This window comes from Channa argus, chromosome 11, assembly GCF_033026475.1.
Source record: "Channa argus isolate prfri chromosome 11, Channa argus male v1.0, whole genome shotgun sequence".
NCBI classification, from domain to species: domain Eukaryota; kingdom Metazoa; phylum Chordata; class Actinopteri; order Anabantiformes; family Channidae; genus Channa; species Channa argus.
In genome coordinates, this window is record NC_090207.1 from 23,026,110 (window position 1) to 23,044,337 (window position 18,228).

The following is an 18,228-nucleotide window of genomic DNA, read 5'->3' on the forward strand; positions in this document are numbered from 1 at the left end:
GTGGCGCTGATTGGCTAGAGAGAAGTATTGGCATAGTCTATTCTTCCTCTACAGTAGTCACAGCGGGGGAACAGGAGGATAGACATAACTCAGTCCACCTCTGGACAGACTTTTATGTTCTTTCGACTACAAAATGTGTAACAAAACTGTCAATTTAATCCAGTACTTTACATAAATATTACCCTTTATTTATTTATGCTTCACTTTGCTACATACTCATAATGAGTTCAGTGTTATCCTTACTACATTTATCTGAGTTAAGCTACTTACCATGAAAATAAATATCTTACATGATAAAATTATAAAAGATGATGTGAGACAAACTGTATATTAAGTCATTAAAATTAGCTCCATCTCAACCACTAAAATATTTAGTAAATATTATTTTTATAAAGTCAAATACATAACTATAGCTCAATGACTTTAGCTATTCTGAACTTACTTTGAACACTTTATTCAGTTGTAGCATATGCTATTCCTATTTTTACACTTTTATTGCTAGTTTAAAAGAAATTTAAGAAGGTGGCATAGTTAAAATCCTTCATACTGCTTTCTATGTCCAACACTTAAGATTTTTAATATTGCTTGTGCATTGCTTGTAATGGTTCAAATATAGAGAAAATACTCTTTGACAACCGTGTATTAATAATAACAACCACACCCAAACAGCATTTTCAAAACTAAACCTGGCTGTGAGCTAAGACTAGGAATACATGTACAACTTTTTCTATTAATACAGCGCCTTCTGTGTTGATAGAGTGTACTTTATGTCAGTCTGAAAGCCTAATCTACAAACTCTCCTTCATTTAAGCAGTTATTTTCCATAGACACACTCCTGGGGCCTGTAGCAGTTTCCTACTAAAGTTTATATAATTTCATACCAAATAGGAACAGAGCAAGCAAGAAATCCTCCTTTTGTCTTTCTGTGCATATGTGCTTATCACCTTCACTTCCACACACCTGAAAGCATGCCAGTACACCCCTCATGGTAAAATAACTATTCAGGTATCATATGAATATCTATTAATAGCCTAGCTTACATGTTATGTTTGGTCACAGGGTTGGCAGTAATCTTAAAGTTAAAATAGTGACAAAAACAGATGCCAGATAAATTCCTGTAACTGTAGTGAAAGAATGGGAGAAAATCTTCCATCTATTGCCACATACATTTCACATATTCTTCACCTGAAGTATATTAGTACTTCATTAATACATTGACATGGGCAGCTTTTAGTCATTTTAAAAAACCTTAGGTCATCAAAAATATTTTACATACAAATAACATACAAGACATTTGAGGCAGATTTGCATGTTTACAGCCCCAAGCCAGAAACACACCGAACAGTCACTCCCATTAAGAATAATCCAAGACAAGTGCCAATTACTTTAAAATCCACTTTGATCTAAATTTAAGCCAGAATGAGTTATGGTCTAAAATAGGTGACAAACAACTAGGCTGGGGCTTCTCCTGCATTATGACATATCTGTTCATGCACAGGGTTACAGCATGGGTGCTGGCTAAAGCAACATATTACCACACATAGTGGAATCCAGCAACCCAGAAATGTGAAATGCTCTTCGTGCAAGAGGAAACGTGTCATGAAATAGCATTGCAAATGGTTCTTTGGGTGTAAGATACACCATATGGTGAACTTTCTTTAGGCAGTGATGTAAGCTGCTTACCCTAGTAGTCAGAGGTGACAAGTGAGTCAGTTTAGTGAGTACATGCTTTCTCGATGTCAAATCATGGCTAAAAAGCAAAACATGACACTCAAACAGTTTGCAGAAACAGGATTAGTTTTACCCAAAGAATGAGCAGGCTGACGAAAAGTGAGCGCAGCATTAGAAGATCAATATCTTTGTTTTCGGAGAAATAAAAGAAAAAAAATCATCATAGATAAGGATTTTGCTAAACACAAGCCAGTGGGTGATTTGGGACAAAAGTCCTCTTAATTATGTCCCAATCCTGGTGCCTGAGTTTACTTTGTCCCTGTTTCCCCTGCTTCACTTCCTATTACCAGCTTTTAATTTGTAGCCCATCATCCCTACTTCCTGTCTTTAACCTCATCAGTCTGTTTACCACTCATCATCAGCCCTGATCATTCTCACCCTGTAGATTTAAACTGGGTTTTCCCCACATTTCCCTGCCAGTTCTTCTTATGCTTTTCATGGCCCCTGACATTGTGCCCTCCTGTTTGGGAAATGAGGCAGAAGAGAGTAGTCTCTTCTGCCTTATTTCTGTCTTTGGACTCTGTTTTCACTATTTTTGATCTGAGGTTTGATTATTTATTTCTCCCTTTCAGTCAGCATCGGTTTAACCCTCAGTTTGTTTGTTTGCTCATCTCTGTTCATTTTTGGTTAGTTATTTCCTTCTCTAGATCATTTGTTTTTTTCACCCTCTTTGGTTTACTGTATTTTGTATTTACCCTGCATGTATTTATGTTTCCTGTTTCCCCTTGTTCCTGGCACAGTGGCAATTTAGTTATCTTCCCTCACTTGTTAAATTTGCTTGATGTTCTGTAGCTTTGTTTTGGATTAGTTTTGGTTTACTCTGTTGCCTTTTCTGTATGTAGTTTCCTGTCGTCCTTGTAAAGCAATTTTCACCCCCCTTCAACATTAAATCCTCCTCTTGCAGTCTCCTTACTTGGGTCCTTAAATCCTAATACTCAACCCGTGACAAGTTGTTAAATCCAACTTTGAGATTTATGGAGAAACAGATGGAGATGAGAAATACTTCAACCCACATGTGTTGCCTGCTCTTGAGTTGGATCGAAACAGACTGACTGATACCTAAGCCTGTACATAAGCATACACATATCTCTGTAAGTGATGGTAGAAGGAGGCCCTCTTTGTATTATTGCTCTTGGTTTAAGCATGTTATCAAGTACCATTCACCTTTTAAACTTGTCGAAGGGACAACTATCAGCATGTATTTCTTTTTCTTTCTTTCTAGAATTAGAATGAACAGAAGTGCAGCTGTCACAGCAGGTGCAAGGACCTAAACACAGACTCACCTAGAAGATAAGGAAATAAAAAAGGCTGACAGGTATGTGGATAGTCAGGTTCGGGTAAACTACAAGAGAGACTGATACAGTGTAGTATTTCAGAATGTATGTGGTTGGCAGTCTTTTCCACTTCACAGTATGTTTCCCTCAAAGGGTTTCACCAAGTCTGTCAAATCTTATTTTTCATGGCTGAATAGTCATCTTTATATTGGCATTTGGCAAAAGAATAGGATTGCTTGTGCGGGTTTTAAAACAGTACATCATGCATGTAGTTGCGAGAGATCATATAAAATATAAAGCTTCCATCTCATCATAATGAGCTTGTTTTCCAAATCACTGGGAATTTGGAATGTTTGTCCTACAATGTGTGAGATAGAAATCATATATATATACGCTAATGAACACGGAGTGTCACTAAACAGCTGCAAATATGAATGAGTTTTTCATAGTTGGACTTGTCAACACAAAAGTTGCAAAATGAGATACAAAAACATTAACCATTTATTATCTCATCATTTTCAATATGTGGATTATCCAAACAAACATGGTCCTAAACAACAGTATTAATTTATGAATCTATGTGTTATATAGGTCAGCAAAATAAAAATAAAAAATTAAGTAATCAAGAGAACACCATGTTCCACTTAAGTGGAGAGGACTGTGATTGCTGTTTGCAGCAAATCTGGGCAAAACCAGCCAATCTGACAAGAGGAAATGAAAAGGAAAGAAAAGCAATCTTCCACATATTATGACAGGTTATCTGGACTTTTTTGGCTTTAGGTTTCCATACACAAATCCATACATCCATGCACAAAATGTAAACCTAATATCGGTGCCCAGAGGATCAATGCTAATGACTTTGCTGACTTCCCTATAGTTCCAGCACCAGGTCAAAGCTTCCCCCCATTCTGTGAAATATCTCTAAGTTTGTTTGATGGTTTGGTATCAAATTTAATACAAACATTCAAAGTTCCCACATATTGAATCTTATTGAAATTGGTGATGGATTGTTTTTCCTGTATTGCAACAAAAAAATCACGTTTGGAGTTTTCAGTAGAATCTATTAACATCTATTGAACTAATATCCATAAAACTGATATGATTTTAAAGAGGTGATCCTCTTTGGTTTATCTGGTCCAAGATTCAATTTATTTAATTAAGTGGTGGCATTTCAATTAGCTCAAATGTACTTTGTGTCTACTGCTTATTAGCAAATGTTCTCATGCTAATAATATGATTGTAATCCTAATGCTTTAAGGTTTGGGGGTTATAATACCTGTGTGACGTCTGCATGTTAGCTTTTTCATTGTAGCACTGTGCCTTAGAACCGCCAGCAAAGCTGTAGAGTTTTGCTTTAAAAGTAGTAGATTTACAATATAAAACCATTTTTTTTGGCAGCATGACAAAATGTAGTGCTTGACTTTTCAGTTTTCCGCATGATATTTGTGCTGTAGCTGAATAATGCAATAAATGCATTAACACTACATTTTAGAATTTTTAGAGTTACACCATCTTTTGGCATGATTGCGCAAGCAGATTTGCAAAGATGACCTCTCCCCTATTGATGCTAAGTGACTGTGTGGGCAAGAGGGAATCCACAGGGTTTCTTTGTCAAATGACCGATAGCTTCTAAAGCTCACACAAGGGAATTTTATTTCTCAGCAGTAAAAAAGAAAAATATGGAAAGCATTCTTCATAAATTCATAAATAAAGCTGACATTTTCAAACTATGGCAAAGCTAAGGGAGCATCTCAGCTTACAATCCGAAATGTAAAGTACGAGTTATTGTAGTTAAGAAATGCAGTTACTCAACGGCAAACCTGGGCTGCTAAGAGCAAAACACCTCTAACTGGTCCATTTTTGAATTACACTGTGGCCACCTTTCAGTAAGTTACACCTTTTAAAATGATCATGTCTTATTAGTATTAGTATAAAGTTTAATATGTCATATTCAGCTAATATTTTATTTTAGCTTATATTTGTGCTATTGTGTGCTATTACTTTGTATACTGACAGCTAATGAACATTATGAATATTTTTATGAATTATTATTTGGAATGGCAGTCTAGGGGACTGGTCATATAAACAGGAAAAACTACACATGGTAACATTGTGAAACTTTGTGCCCAGTTGCACCATGATGAAATGCTTCACATATTACAGTGCGGCCTCTATAACAACACCATGTGGCCAGTGATAGACATTAGAGCACAACTCTTCAACAAACCAAACTACTTTAAGGATACGTGTAGCATGCCACTCTGCACACGCCTGTGCAATAACATGCAGGTTTGCAACTAGGGGTGGTTCAGGCTGAAGTTAAGGCCTTATATCTCAAAAACTACAACTGTCAGAGTACTGAAAGTAGGTACACGACTGCATCATGATGTACTGCTTCCTTCTTCAGTTGGTAGGCTCCACGCAACCAACTGACCATTTATGGAACTGCAATAGAAGATTTATTTATTTTTTGTTCCTTCTGTATTTTCACTTCTAAATTGTTCTATGTTGACAATCAGACAGGGGTGATGGCAGCAGGCAGCGATAGCAGCATCACGGAATTTCAATTATAAAAAAAGATTTTCTTTTAGGTGTTTTGTATAGTGCTCTTTACCTTCCAACATGTTTGTTGAACAGCAATTTTATATTTGTTTTATTTCCACATTAATTAGTGCTTCAGTTCTTCTGGCAGCAATGGATGAAAGCAGCAATAGCAGCATAACACCAACTGCTGGAGAGTTATGATGTTGCAAATGTGAAAATATTTATTTTACATCAGTTTTCCATTCTAAAGTGTTCATGCCTTCAATCCTCCAACGCACGGCACCCTGTGGCTATTTATGGAAGTGCAATAAATATTTTTTTTCATATTAATAAAAACAATTTTTCTTGTGCTTTCACTTCTAAAGTGTTCAGGGCGTCCGATCTTACAGCTGTAGCAGCTGGCTTTCGCAATCACATGTATTTTCTATAGGAAATGCCCATTCTAGTTAAATATTGTTATTTGTATATGATTTAATCCAAGTAAACAGAGTGAACGGCCATTTGTAACCCCACTGTGCACTAGTGCATGTGGCTGCCTTTCTTTAATAAATGAATCTCTGTCTCAGTTCTCAGTGCAATAATGTTTATGGTTGAATAAATTTAGCTTCCCACAAAGGAGAACAATAGTAAGTATCTGATAAATCTGATAATATATTAACAGATATATTTATTTATTTTGGTGCAGAATTTCTGTACTGCAGTTTCTCTTTACTTACTGGCCAAAAATGAATACTGTACCACTGTAATCGGTCTATATCAATCTATATTCTCCAGGCTGTCTAGCTTGATAGAAGTACGTATCTTCATGTTCCTCTGCATTACTTTGTATTTACATAAGCATCCATCCATCCATTATCTTTGGTAACCAGATGTGCCCAATGATGGATGTAATAGGCGGAAACTAAAAATTATGAGATTCTTAACAGATATGGAAAGTGGAAATATGTGTTCAAGTATTTTAATACGACATAAAAATAAAGGAAAATAAACAAATAAATAAAAATTCAAATTCATTTTCTATTCATTTTATTAGTGAAGAGAAGATGCAGGTTATTACTAAACCAATATGACAGAAAAGGTTCTCAAACACAAAATTGGTGCTTGGATAAAGATCCTTAAATAAAGATTTTTTTAAAGGGTCAGATCATGGTTGTAGGCTACATAAAGGGCTTTTAGTGAACAAAAAAAGTAATTGTATTCGGTTTAACCTTTTCTCTTCATAAAGAAGAGATGAAAGCTCCTTCAAACTCTTTTCTGAGTTAACAATTCTGTTATTTCAAGGTCAGAACAAGGTCTCTGACAACGACTTGTCTCAAAATTCAAGGTAATGTAATAAGCCATAATCATAGTCATTTATTTACTCACTGTCTTCATTTTCCTTTCTTTATCAAGTCCTTCAACTTCTTTCATCCTATACCCACAGGTATAATAACAGGTCACAGTTTCAAAGACTCCTGTTGTGCATGTTGCCCAGCCATCTGTGCTCCACAATCAGCACACAGTATTCTATGTTTTACTGACATTTTTTGCATGGGTGTATCAGTCTAAACTTTGTGTATTCACATAGTTTTCTTGGTTGCTACTAAGTTGCTGTGTCACTTATTATGTATTGTCCAGGATCAAAAAATTGATTGATCTTCAGATTTATCTGTACATTGACTTTTTTGCATCAAAAACATCAGATTGTTGGGTATTTGACTGATGCATCGATCGAGATTGATGGATAGTTAGACCCCTAAGAGCCAGAAGGGGAGACATCAACCAAATCTGATTGAGTGTAAAGGGGTTGGTACCTGTTGTAGTACTTTCAGCAAAAGAAAAATTGACAAAATCTGAAGCTGAAATAAATGACCATAATACTATTGTGTACATTTAAGATGATTTTACACATTTTGTAGCAGTTTCAATCAGGTACATTCATCCCTTCAAGGGATGGATTTTAGCTTTCCCCAACTGTTTATGGTTATGTGTTTGACTACTTTAAGTAAAAAAAAAATTCTAGAATAACACCTTGAAACACATTATTATTATTTCACAGTTTATTTATATCTGAAACAGTTATTTTGTTTGTTTTTTTCCTTTTGGCTTATACCGTGAGTTCAGGGTCGCCAAAGCGGATCATTGTCCGCATGTTGATTTGGCACAGTTTTTACGCCGGATGCCCTTCCTGACGCAACCCTCCCCAATTTCTACCGGGCTTGGACCGGCACTGCACAGCTGGGGAGGGGAATGGGCTGTTAGGAGTTCAGTGTCTTGCCCAGGGACACCTCGACCTATAGCCAGGGGCGGGGATCGAACCACTGACCCTGTGGTCCGTGGACGACTGCCTTTACCAACTGAGCGAATACTTTTGGAAATATAGTGTAGTTTTTTGCCACCCTTTTCTAGATCCGCCCCTGACGTCGTGATGGACAGCCTATGAGGGCAGAGGACTAATTAAACGTGGGGCACAGGTGTGACGGGCCCAGCTCGCCCTCGTGCAGCCTCTGCCCTTGGTGTTTCCATGCGGACTGAGTGGAAAACACACTGCTAGAAAGTAAGAGTCTGTCAGGTTGGGTATATGTTAGCATTTCGTGTTGAAATGAAGGTGCCAGAGGAGGAATTAATGAGTGACATTTTGATGCGTTTAACGGGCGAGTCCGCCCTCCCCGTATACAGCAACATTGAGAAATTCAGACGGACTAAGGACGGCTTGTACTTCGTCGCCGAAGAATTCAGTGAAACTGTCAAAAAAAGAGAATTGGTCAACGCCAAGGAACGACTGAGAGTGAGTTCTTTTAATAACACTACTCCATTATTGGTGTGTTTGACGGGATGATGGCTAAGATAAGTCAGGTTCCGTCAGAACTTACTCACTTAGGTCCAACATTAACCTCAGCTAACAAGTAAGTTGTACGTTAGCAAACTAAATATGTTATCGAGCATACTGTGCTTTTTCGTGTGTGTGTGTGTTTACTTCATGTATCTGTCAATATTCCACAAATTACAACAAGAATGTGTTGGTGGTTTTCATGCTCAAGTCAAAGTGCAACTATTTGCCTTTTAATAAATATTATAATTCAAATACCATGTATAAAAAAATACCCCACTACCTCTTCAAATTCTTTACTCAAGTTGAACTAGAAATGTACATGCTACGTGTAACTAAAGTACAACTACTCCACTAAAAACTATTGCACACATTACTGAATTTCATGCTGTTGATGAGAAATGTTAAGTTTAAATTTATTTCACAAACTCTGTAAGCTAAATATTAGGGCAAAGACAAATTATGGTAACTTTTAAAACGTGTAGAACAAAAACTATATAGATGGTAAAAAGTTGAACACATTTTGACTATTTTGTGTAATGACAAGTTGTAAATCCAGAATGATAGATTATAAAGTGCTAAATTTTGTCTTAAGGATCCACATCTACAAAAAGTAAGAACTAAAGCTTTTAAATGCAGAGTGGAGAATAAGTACACTATTTTCCTCTGAAATGTGGTAGAGCAAAAGTAACAGCAAAGTAGAAGTACCTCAAAAACAGTACTTCACTAAATGTACTTAATTTCCAGAGGTGGCAAATAAGTAACATATCAAAGTGTAATTTTAAGTTGAATAAAAGGTTGAAATGTACATAAATCTCAAAAGCTAATGCATTGAAAGCTGTACTGTACTGAATTCCTCCTGGTTCTGCCAGTGAATAATGAAATTGTGCCAACATTAAGATGCCATTGCTTCAATTCTTGTGTACGTCTTTCAATATATATATATTTTTTTATTCATCCTATGTTTATTTAAATTATGTTTACCTGTCATGTGAAAGAATTTTCCAATGATCCAATCTGCCACAAAAAATTGACCCCCGAGCTTCTGTGCAGATCCGGAACTTGAACACCATGTTTTCCCGCTTAAAGCGAATGGTGCCACTTATGCGCCCAGACCGCAAACCCAGTAAAGTCGACACACTTAAAGCTGCAACAGAATACATCCGATTGCTTGTTGCAGTTTTGCAGGATGCTGACAGTGTAAGTACTTTCTCTAATAAGTGTCTTCTGTTGTTTTCCCAAGGAGAGCACTGCCACTTATTGTGTAATGCTGATTATTGTTATTTTGTGTCTCTCAGGATGATGGCAGTGGGACTGATTTCCTAAAGAATGCAATCACTTATGGTCAGACTGATGGCTTGGGCAATGACTTATGGAGAGTGGATGATGTGAGTAACTTATTTTTCACTGTCCATGGTGGTTTCACACTATTTAGTTCATTTAATGAGGACATGTAATAGGAAACTAAGCAAAAATCCAGATTAAAGTGTTCATGTGGGGATGTCATTATGTCAAAATTCCCTGCATAAGTAGTGGATTTTGTGGAAATACTCCTTATGAATGTACATGTGATATTAAACACTGAGTATTCCTGAATATTGCATTTAAAATAAAACTTTAGCTGTCTAGTCTAAGAACAGACTATGAGCTTGAGTGTTTTGATGGCATTTAGATCCATATTGAGAAAACAGTGCAACAAACTCCTTTTATTATACAACACAGCAGGACAGTGGTACTCATTACTACAAACAAGGAGTTTTTAATGACAAAAATAAAAACATCAATACAGAACCTGAACAAATAGAAATAAGAGGCCAAGCGTAAGTGTTTTACACAAGATTTTAGATATTCCGGCTGACTGTTCTGATGGCTTGGAACAAACAAACAAACAAAAAAAAAAAAAACAGGCTCATCATAATGTTTAGTATCAAATTAAATACCTTAAGGCTGGCACACACTTAACGGCTGTAAGGCCGGTTATGAATGTATTTAATCTTGTGTTTATGTGCGCTCGCCTTTTTAATATGATATTAGACTATAAATGCAGTTGTGATGACTGGTTGGACCTAGGTGGTCCCAACCGCTTCCAGTCCAGCGCTGATAGTCGGCAGAGACAACTGTTAATTGTGTGCTGTCTAAAGATTCTAGCCTTTAGTCTTAAGACCGAGTCTCTGCCAATCGTTCTCACAACGATAAGTTTAAACATGTTCAATATTTACGACCGGTATCGGCGACCGATGATGTCAGGCAGACCTAGAGTAAGTACATCTTTACCGGAACGTAACACTGTTTTACTTAGTTATTTTACTTTTATTTCTACCTGTAGTCTGCATTGTCCTTTTTTGTCTTTAACTTAACTATTTATGAGTAAAAGAAGAAAAAAGTTCCCGGTTGCCACCATATTTGTATTCGTACAAGAACACGCAAAATTTCTGTTTAAGCAGGATTTGGAGTGTGTAACATCTTTTAAGTTTAAAGCGAGCCCATGTTTTATTTTTTGAATTGCTTGCATGCCTTTACTTGACAGCTGCTAAACATGTCAGATGAGCGTATGGAAGATGGATTTGCAATACCCCCAGAACCGGTAACAGAGGATGGAGATATGAGCAGGCTGGTGTTGCAACACTGTGTGATGCCTGCATACCAATTCATCATCCAACTAGCACCTGATCAGTCTTCGGTAAGTCCTATAAATTATCAAAATGTTGATCATTTTGCTTACGTTCTAATCATACACGCAGTTAAAATGAAGCTGTATTGCAGATTAAACCAGTAAATTGTAGGGCTGTGCAGTTATTGGAACTCTGATTTCAATTACGATTATGGCTTCCGATTGTCATAAAAAAACTTTTGTACCCTGTTCTGTTTTGCAGTGATACTCTTGTATTGCTATAAATTCAGCACACTCCTGTCCTTCACAGCGTGATGCTTTTACCCCTCACTCCAAGCTCACTCTCTTTCATCCAGGCTGTGACAGTTTAATTTAGCCAAAGATTCTACACAACAAGATTGTACACCTACTAGCTAAACCTTGTTAGCATCCTGTCAAACAGTCGGGCAGATTTATTGCGGGCAAAAGAGCAAACTCACAAGTGGTCAATAGCGACTCTGATCTGGGTTCAGACCCGAAGTATTTTATACTAAGTCTTATTTTGATGTGATTGTTTAAGAGCCACTGTGTGGTCATCTTGGCAGAAATGTATGCGTGCTCTTGCTGCATTTAATCCAGTCAGTCAGGTGAGAGTGCAAGGTATCAGCCAAATGTTGGGGGGGGGAAACATTAGATCCCCAGGCTTGGGAGTAGTCAGAGGTAGATATTTATCTTAAGGTTAGGTCATATTAAGGTAAAGGGAAATGTATATCTATGAGAAAATTAAGTTAATTTCAAGTGTCAGGATCCCACTCTAACAATGTACCATACTATAGTAAATGAGAGAAATTGGTGCTTTTTTCAAAATTAAGCTAACACAAAGTGCCACAAGATGAGTGGATGCACAATTGGGCTTTGCTGTACAACAAGCACATTGCTGCAAAAACTTATCAGAGGGAAAATGAACGTGCCACAGGTGCATCAGGAAAAACTAACAAAAACTTAAGAGGCTCACGCACAGTCTTCCTCATGCTGTAAAATGTATTTATTTTTTGTTGAATTATACTGATTTAAGCTCAAGAAAATCCAATGGCAAGAAAAATTATTTAGATTTAAGTAAAATTGTTAAAATGTGAGTCGTTTGATTTATTTTTTTTCCCCAAAAAACTTCAGGTGGACTTTGTTTTTAAAATGAGGTGGCATCACCCTGTTAATGATCCCTCCTTTCATTCAGCCTTTCACTCAGCTGCGTGTTCCTGTCTCAGCCTTCTGTATGTGCATGTGCAGTTAGAAAAAGTTAATTTAAAAACCTGATTACAGGTATACGTGGCAAAGAATTCTGTGTTCTCTGACAGAAATCTAACTGTGGAAATCAGCTTTCCTATTTACATGACAATTAAGAAACCAGCTTCCGCAAGAAAGCAGTGTAACCTGGTTACTTAAGTCCATGTAATCGCACAGAATTAGAAGCTGAATGATGCCTATTTGTTTTGCCTTTCCACACCCCACCCTGATCTAAGATGGTATCTTCCAGTCTCGGATTGACTGAACATTACTGATACAAGTATGATGGTAATTCAGGGACTGGGGTCCTTGAGGAACAGTGTATCCTTGGTATACTACTTGGGCTTTCTGTCTCAATATCCAGTTGCCAACAGTCATTCTCAAAGATTATTTTAACCGTGTTTAAATTGTACGACTGATATCAGCAACAATCGAGGGAGATCTGCTGTCAGACTAGATATCTGTGACAGTTGGTGGAAATGAACTTTAAGAGTCTAATGTCCAGTCTTTGAAAGCAGTGTCTGCCCAGTGTCTCTAATCAGCTTAGCTGTCCAGTGGATTGTTTAGAATTTTAATATCCAGCTAAAACAAGTTTTGAACATTAATAGCCATTCAAGTAAATGTCTAAAATTCTCACAGGAACTGGAGAAAACGTTTATTCCTAAAGCTTTTTGGCTTTAAATGTTTTCCCTAGGCTTATTAAAATTTGGAGTTGTAAAGCTCTCTGTTACTTAATCATTCTGATAGGCAAAGTGAATGCAGTTTTAGATTATTGGTGTAACCTTTCAAACACAAGACAAGCAGATTTTATATGCGAGACAGACCCTTCAGACAATAGGCAATCGGATATGTTTAATTCCTGAAATGATCTGGCTGAAATGCACTACAATTATAACTGGCAATCGGCACAATGCATTTGATTGTCTTCAGTGTCACGTGGCCCTAACAATCCGAAACAATCAACCGTCCTGATAAGTACCTTATCATCTGATTGGATAATTCAAGTTGAAGAGGTTTGAAGATGAGATTTATTTATTTTTATTTTATTTTATTTTTTTTATTTCATACCTGCCACAGTCATGATGTTATGCCTTTTCACACTGTTGGCATTGCATGTTTAAGTTTTAAACCAGCCTACCTATGTCCAAACCAAAGTAACAATTACAGGAAAATAAAATTCCACTGTTTCTATTTGTTTAGCAACCTAGACATCAAAAACAAAGACGGCAGAGGTGAATTAGAGGAAATGAAAATAATGTGACCAATAATGTCACTTCACATCTGTATACCCCATCACCAAAACAAACCAATCAGAATCCCCCTTATGATCAAAAATAGGGGACCTATGTACTGTTACGTGGCCCCTATCTGGTATTGCAGCCATAAAAACATTTTGATATTGAAGCTAATTTAAAACATGTAAACTGTGATTCACTTCTAGGTATTGAGACATTCTGTGCTCTGAACTTGGTGTCACTTTCGTTAGTCTGCCTTTAAAATGTGATTATGATTCTTTGGTTATATTATATGTTCTATCTTTTGGAAAAAGAAAAAACAGATCTATGTTTCGGTGTGTTCTAACTAACCTGTGACAGGAGTATGAGTGAGGAAAAATATGCTAAATAGGTCTTTTTACAGTTTTATGTGTACATGATGATTCCATGGACATGAAATAAGCTCCCAAGATTTTTGGGATTACAGTTGGAAAATTTAAAAACAAGCATAAAAATACAGGCAGAAATACAAAGTACTTAAGGAGTTAATTTGTTTCTTTATTGTTCAAATTGAGTCTCCAGCTGTCCATGCCTGTTTCCTCCCCTACAGAGTTGAAGCTTAAGCACAAAAGATTTCTCCTTACCAAATTGTTTCACTGATTACAGATTACAAATTACTGCTTCCTTGAACAGGAAGAAGAAAAATATGAACCCATGAAAATTAACACTTACCACTTTCTTTTTTCCATTCAACAGATGTCGCAACCCTGCTGAGTGGTGTTTAGAGCAGATGGCTTCTACAAGTACAAGCTTCTACAAACGTACGAGGTTGGAGTTTTTAAATGCATAAAGTTGTATATAGTTACCCATCATACATTTTCACGCAAATTTAGAATACTAAGAACGTACCAAAGGCTGGTAAGAGTTTAAATATTGCATTGGTAGTAGTACCAATACCCAGACTGGATTGTTATTCCAAGAATATACAGTCGCTGCCCCCTTGTGGTTTAAATAGTCATTGTAATTTTAAGGCATTTTCTATCTATGGTTTGTACAAAACTGACTTTTTCAAAAAAGAAATCTTGATATGTCCCAAAAACACACTTGTTGAAATAATAAACCCTATTGATGCCATTAAAACTGCTTCAGTTTGAGGGTTTGGTTGGATGCTGCTGTTTTTTTTCACACTCTGACACTTTTGGGGAAAAAACTTAGCAGTAAAAGCTGTGACCGATACTTTACAATAATGTAATGCAATGTAAAATCTTGCATATATAAGTAATTGAGGGTGTACATTTTTTAAAAAAAAATAGTCAAATCTGATTCTTTCCTGTCGTCCACTGAATCAAATCTTTTTTCCCTGTCATTTTTCCACACTAGACAAATAAGCTGAAACATTTTATCATATTCTTTATCATTCATTCTTTATCTGCAGTTTTATTCTAATCATCTACCATCAAACTTGTAGTGAACACCTGCTAACGCAGTCAGCATTCATAAAAGTCCTTTGTGTCATGCATAAACCATCACACCTCTATGGTAAAAGCTGAGACAGATGGTACTGTCCAGGTTGTAGCTAATATCCCACAAATAAAATAAGCCTCAAGACTCCTGGATTTGTCCTCAGCTTGGCATTATTGATATTTTGTTCTTTTTCGTACAAAAACTTCTGTCATGAGGAACAAAAAAACTTGAGTGCAAAGTCCAAATTTCAATAAATCCACAGAATTTATTTCTCATTAGTATGCATCACAATTTCATGATGTAAGTAAAGACTGTGGGCGAGGAGGGAGTTGGACTGTTTCTATCAGTAATCTCTTCTGCTGTGTGAAACAAGTCCTTTTGTGTATTAGAGTGCTACAGTTCATACATGGACAAATCATTTTTTTTTTTAAGGGAATTACTAATGAATCACCATTATTCATGAATTCTACATTAATAAAAGCCTAATTTTACATATGAGCCATGATAAATATACAGGTAAGTATGTGTCATAAACAATAGTAAGGTTACTTTAGCGATGAAAAACATTGTTTGCAGTGTTAACTAACTCAACTTGGAAAGGGAGAAAATGTGTCGTGTCCCCCTGGTAGAGAGTCCAGGATTTGTCTGGGTTTGCCTTTAAACAAAGGGTACAGAGTTATTTTGAAATGACCGTCGTCTTAATAGGCTCAGACAAAAATATGGTATATATTATAAGTGTATTATTATATGGTATATATTATAAGTGATGGCCTGCTCCCTCAGGCTTGTTTATTCTTGTTTATTGTTTAATTATATATTTTTATGTTATGGTTTCTCATGTATTATGAACTGCACTACAGTGACTTGCAAAAGTATTTATATCGCTTGGAATTTTTCACATTTTGTTCCATTGCAACCACAAATATAAATATGTTTTATTGGGATTGTGTTTGATGTGATAGACCAACACAAAGTGGTACATACGTGTGAAGTGAAGGGAAATGATAAATGGGTTTGAATTTTTTTTTTACAAATATCTGAAAAAGTGTGACGAGCATCAGCCTCCCTGATTCCATACTTTATAATTTTGCTGCAATTACAGCTGGAAGTCTTTTAGGGGGTACCTACTTTGTACATCTAGAGAGTGGCCCATTAATTTTTGTAAAAAGCTCAAGCTCAGTCAGATTGGATAGAGAGCATCTGTGAACAGCAATTTTCATGTTTTGCCACATATTCTCAATTGGCTTTAGGTCTGGACTTTGACTGGACTGGGTCTAACACATGAACATGCTTTGATCTAAACCATTGCAGGTTTTCTTCTAAGATTGTCCTATATTTGGCTCCACCCATCTTCCCCACAACATGATGCTGCCACCATGGTGGGGATGGTGTGTTCAGGGTGATGTGCTGGGTTAGGTTTACACCAGAAAAGCCAAAAAGTTAAATTTTGGTCTTGTCTGAACAGAGCGATTCTTCCACATGTTTCCAGTGTTCCCCACATGGCTTGTCGCAAACTGCAAATGGGACTTTATATGTCTTTCTTTCAACAATGGCTTTCTTCTTGCCACTCTTCCATAAAGGCCAGATTTGTGGAGTGTACAACTAATAGTTGTCCTGTGGACAGATTCTCCCACCTGAGCTGTGGATCTCTGCAGCTCCTCCAGCGTTACCATGGGCCTATTGGCTGCTTCTTTGATTAATGCTCTCCTTGCCTGGCCTGTTGATTTTAGGTGGACGGCCATGCCTTGGTAGGTTTGCAGTTGTGCGACACTCTTTCCCTTTTTTAAGTGATGGATTGTATAGTGCTCCATGAGATGTTCTTAGTGCCGGTCTATCACATAAAATTCCCAATAAAATACATTTACGTTTTGGGTTTTAACATGCAGAACGTGAAAAGTTCATGGAGTATAAATACTTCTGCAAAGCACTGTAAATAATAATCCCACTACTTGTAATTTTCAGTGGTTTGAATTGATTTTGAAAATGTGGTCTACAAAAATAATTTTTATTTTGTCTGTTTAGGGGCCTGTTGCTTTGACAGAAGAATCTTGAAGAAACTGTTTTAATTTTACTTTGAAATTCAAATTTTGTTCATGTGTTTCTCTAAAATATTTCACAACTGTATCTTTGGCAGCCCTCAAATAAATTTACAGGACAGTATCATTTGTTTTTTTCTATTAAGTGTTTTCAAGAAAAATAAAACAGATTTTATATATTCAGCATAAGTCTCATTCAACTTTTATTTTATGTAATTCTACTTTACTTTACATTATAGATTGCATAATATTTTACTCCATATGTTCAAAAGCATGAATTTTTATATTTACACACACTAAAGGGGTGTGGGGCAGGGGGGTCTATCTCAGGGTCCACACGATCAGTAGGTTAATAATAAAGTAGCAAGTGGCCTATAAAATACCATTAATAGTAATGATCATGCTTTTTAATATATGATAAGTAAATTGTTATTAAAGCCCCTTAAAGGTTATTTCAGGTAACTATCGAACTACAAGTGTTTCACTCCCGAGTGTTGGATACACATTGACTTGTTATTACAGAGCACTAACATCATGGTGGTCATGGACAAAATGACCAATATTATCCTTTAACCTGCATGTTGTTTCTGGTTGAAGTGGAGCTTGTTTAAACTAATGTAAATGGCAGATCAACAGATTCATCTCTTGCCGTCCTGAAGGTCCCAGGACATTCACCACAATGTCAGACTGTACAATGCACAGAGAAATAAAATAAATAAATAAATAAATAAACGAGCACCATCATACTCATTAAGCATGTTGAATATTTAAGTCCATCACCGCATGATTAGAAGAAGACTGAACAAGTACGGTGTGTTTGGAAGGGTTCCCAGGAAAAGGTCTCTTCTGTCTAAAAACAACATGGAAACACGACTGAAGTTTGCAAAACTTAATTCAAACAAAGCACACGACTTCTAGAATAATGTCCTATGGTCAGAGAAAAACAAAGTGGAGTTATTTAGCCATGTTTGGTAAAAACAAAACCGTATTTTAGCAGAAAGCATGAAGGTGGAGCGGTGATGATTTGGGCTTGTTTTACAGTAACAGGACATGGGCACCTTGCAGTCGTTGGATCGACCATGAATATCTCTATACCAGCGTTTTCTAGAGGCAAATCTGAGGCCATCTGTCTGACAGCTACAGCTGGGTTGAAATTGGGTCACGGAGCAGGACAATGATCCAAAGCAAACAAGGGAATCTACATCAGAACATTTGGAAGAATGACAGAATCAACATTTTAGAATGACCTAGTCAAAGTCCAGACCTCAACCCAACTGAAATG

General features: G+C 36.6%; 1 protein-coding gene across 2 annotated transcripts; it reads left to right on the forward strand.

Moving 5' to 3' along the window:
* The first annotated feature begins 4,639 nt into the window (after positions 1-4,639).
* On the forward strand, positions 4,640-17,066 carry figla (folliculogenesis specific bHLH transcription factor). 2 transcript variants are annotated; one of them, XR_010915627.1, is made up of 6 exons: positions 4,640-8,316; positions 9,412-9,558; positions 9,657-9,746; positions 10,886-11,038; positions 14,203-14,274; positions 16,933-17,066. XR_010915627.1 is itself a non-coding variant. In XM_067522567.1 (6 exons), the coding sequence occupies exons 1-5, from the start codon at positions 8,110-8,112 to the stop codon at positions 14,218-14,220; spliced, it is 615 nt and encodes a 204-aa protein (XP_067378668.1). In that variant the 5' UTR covers positions 4,640-8,109; the 3' UTR covers positions 14,221-14,267; positions 16,933-17,066. The 2 variants fall into 2 exon arrangements, 1 of the variants encoding a protein (XP_067378668.1); XM_067522567.1 differs by having other exon boundaries at positions 14,203-14,267.
* Positions 17,067-18,228: the final 1,162 nt, after the last annotated feature.

Excerpts from the sequence above, each read along its gene's own strand:
- figla (XM_067522567.1), top strand. The coding sequence starts at position 8,110 with ATGTTAGCATTTCGTGTTGAAATGAAGGTGCCAGAGGAGGAATTAATG. Across the intron at positions 9,559-9,656 it reads TTTTGCAGGATGCTGACAGT|GATGATGGCAGTGGGACTGA; the intron begins GTAAGTACTTTC and ends TGTGTCTCTCAG. Across the intron at positions 9,747-10,885 it reads ACTTATGGAGAGTGGATGAT|CTGCTAAACATGTCAGATGA; the intron begins GTGAGTAACTTA and ends TTTACTTGACAG.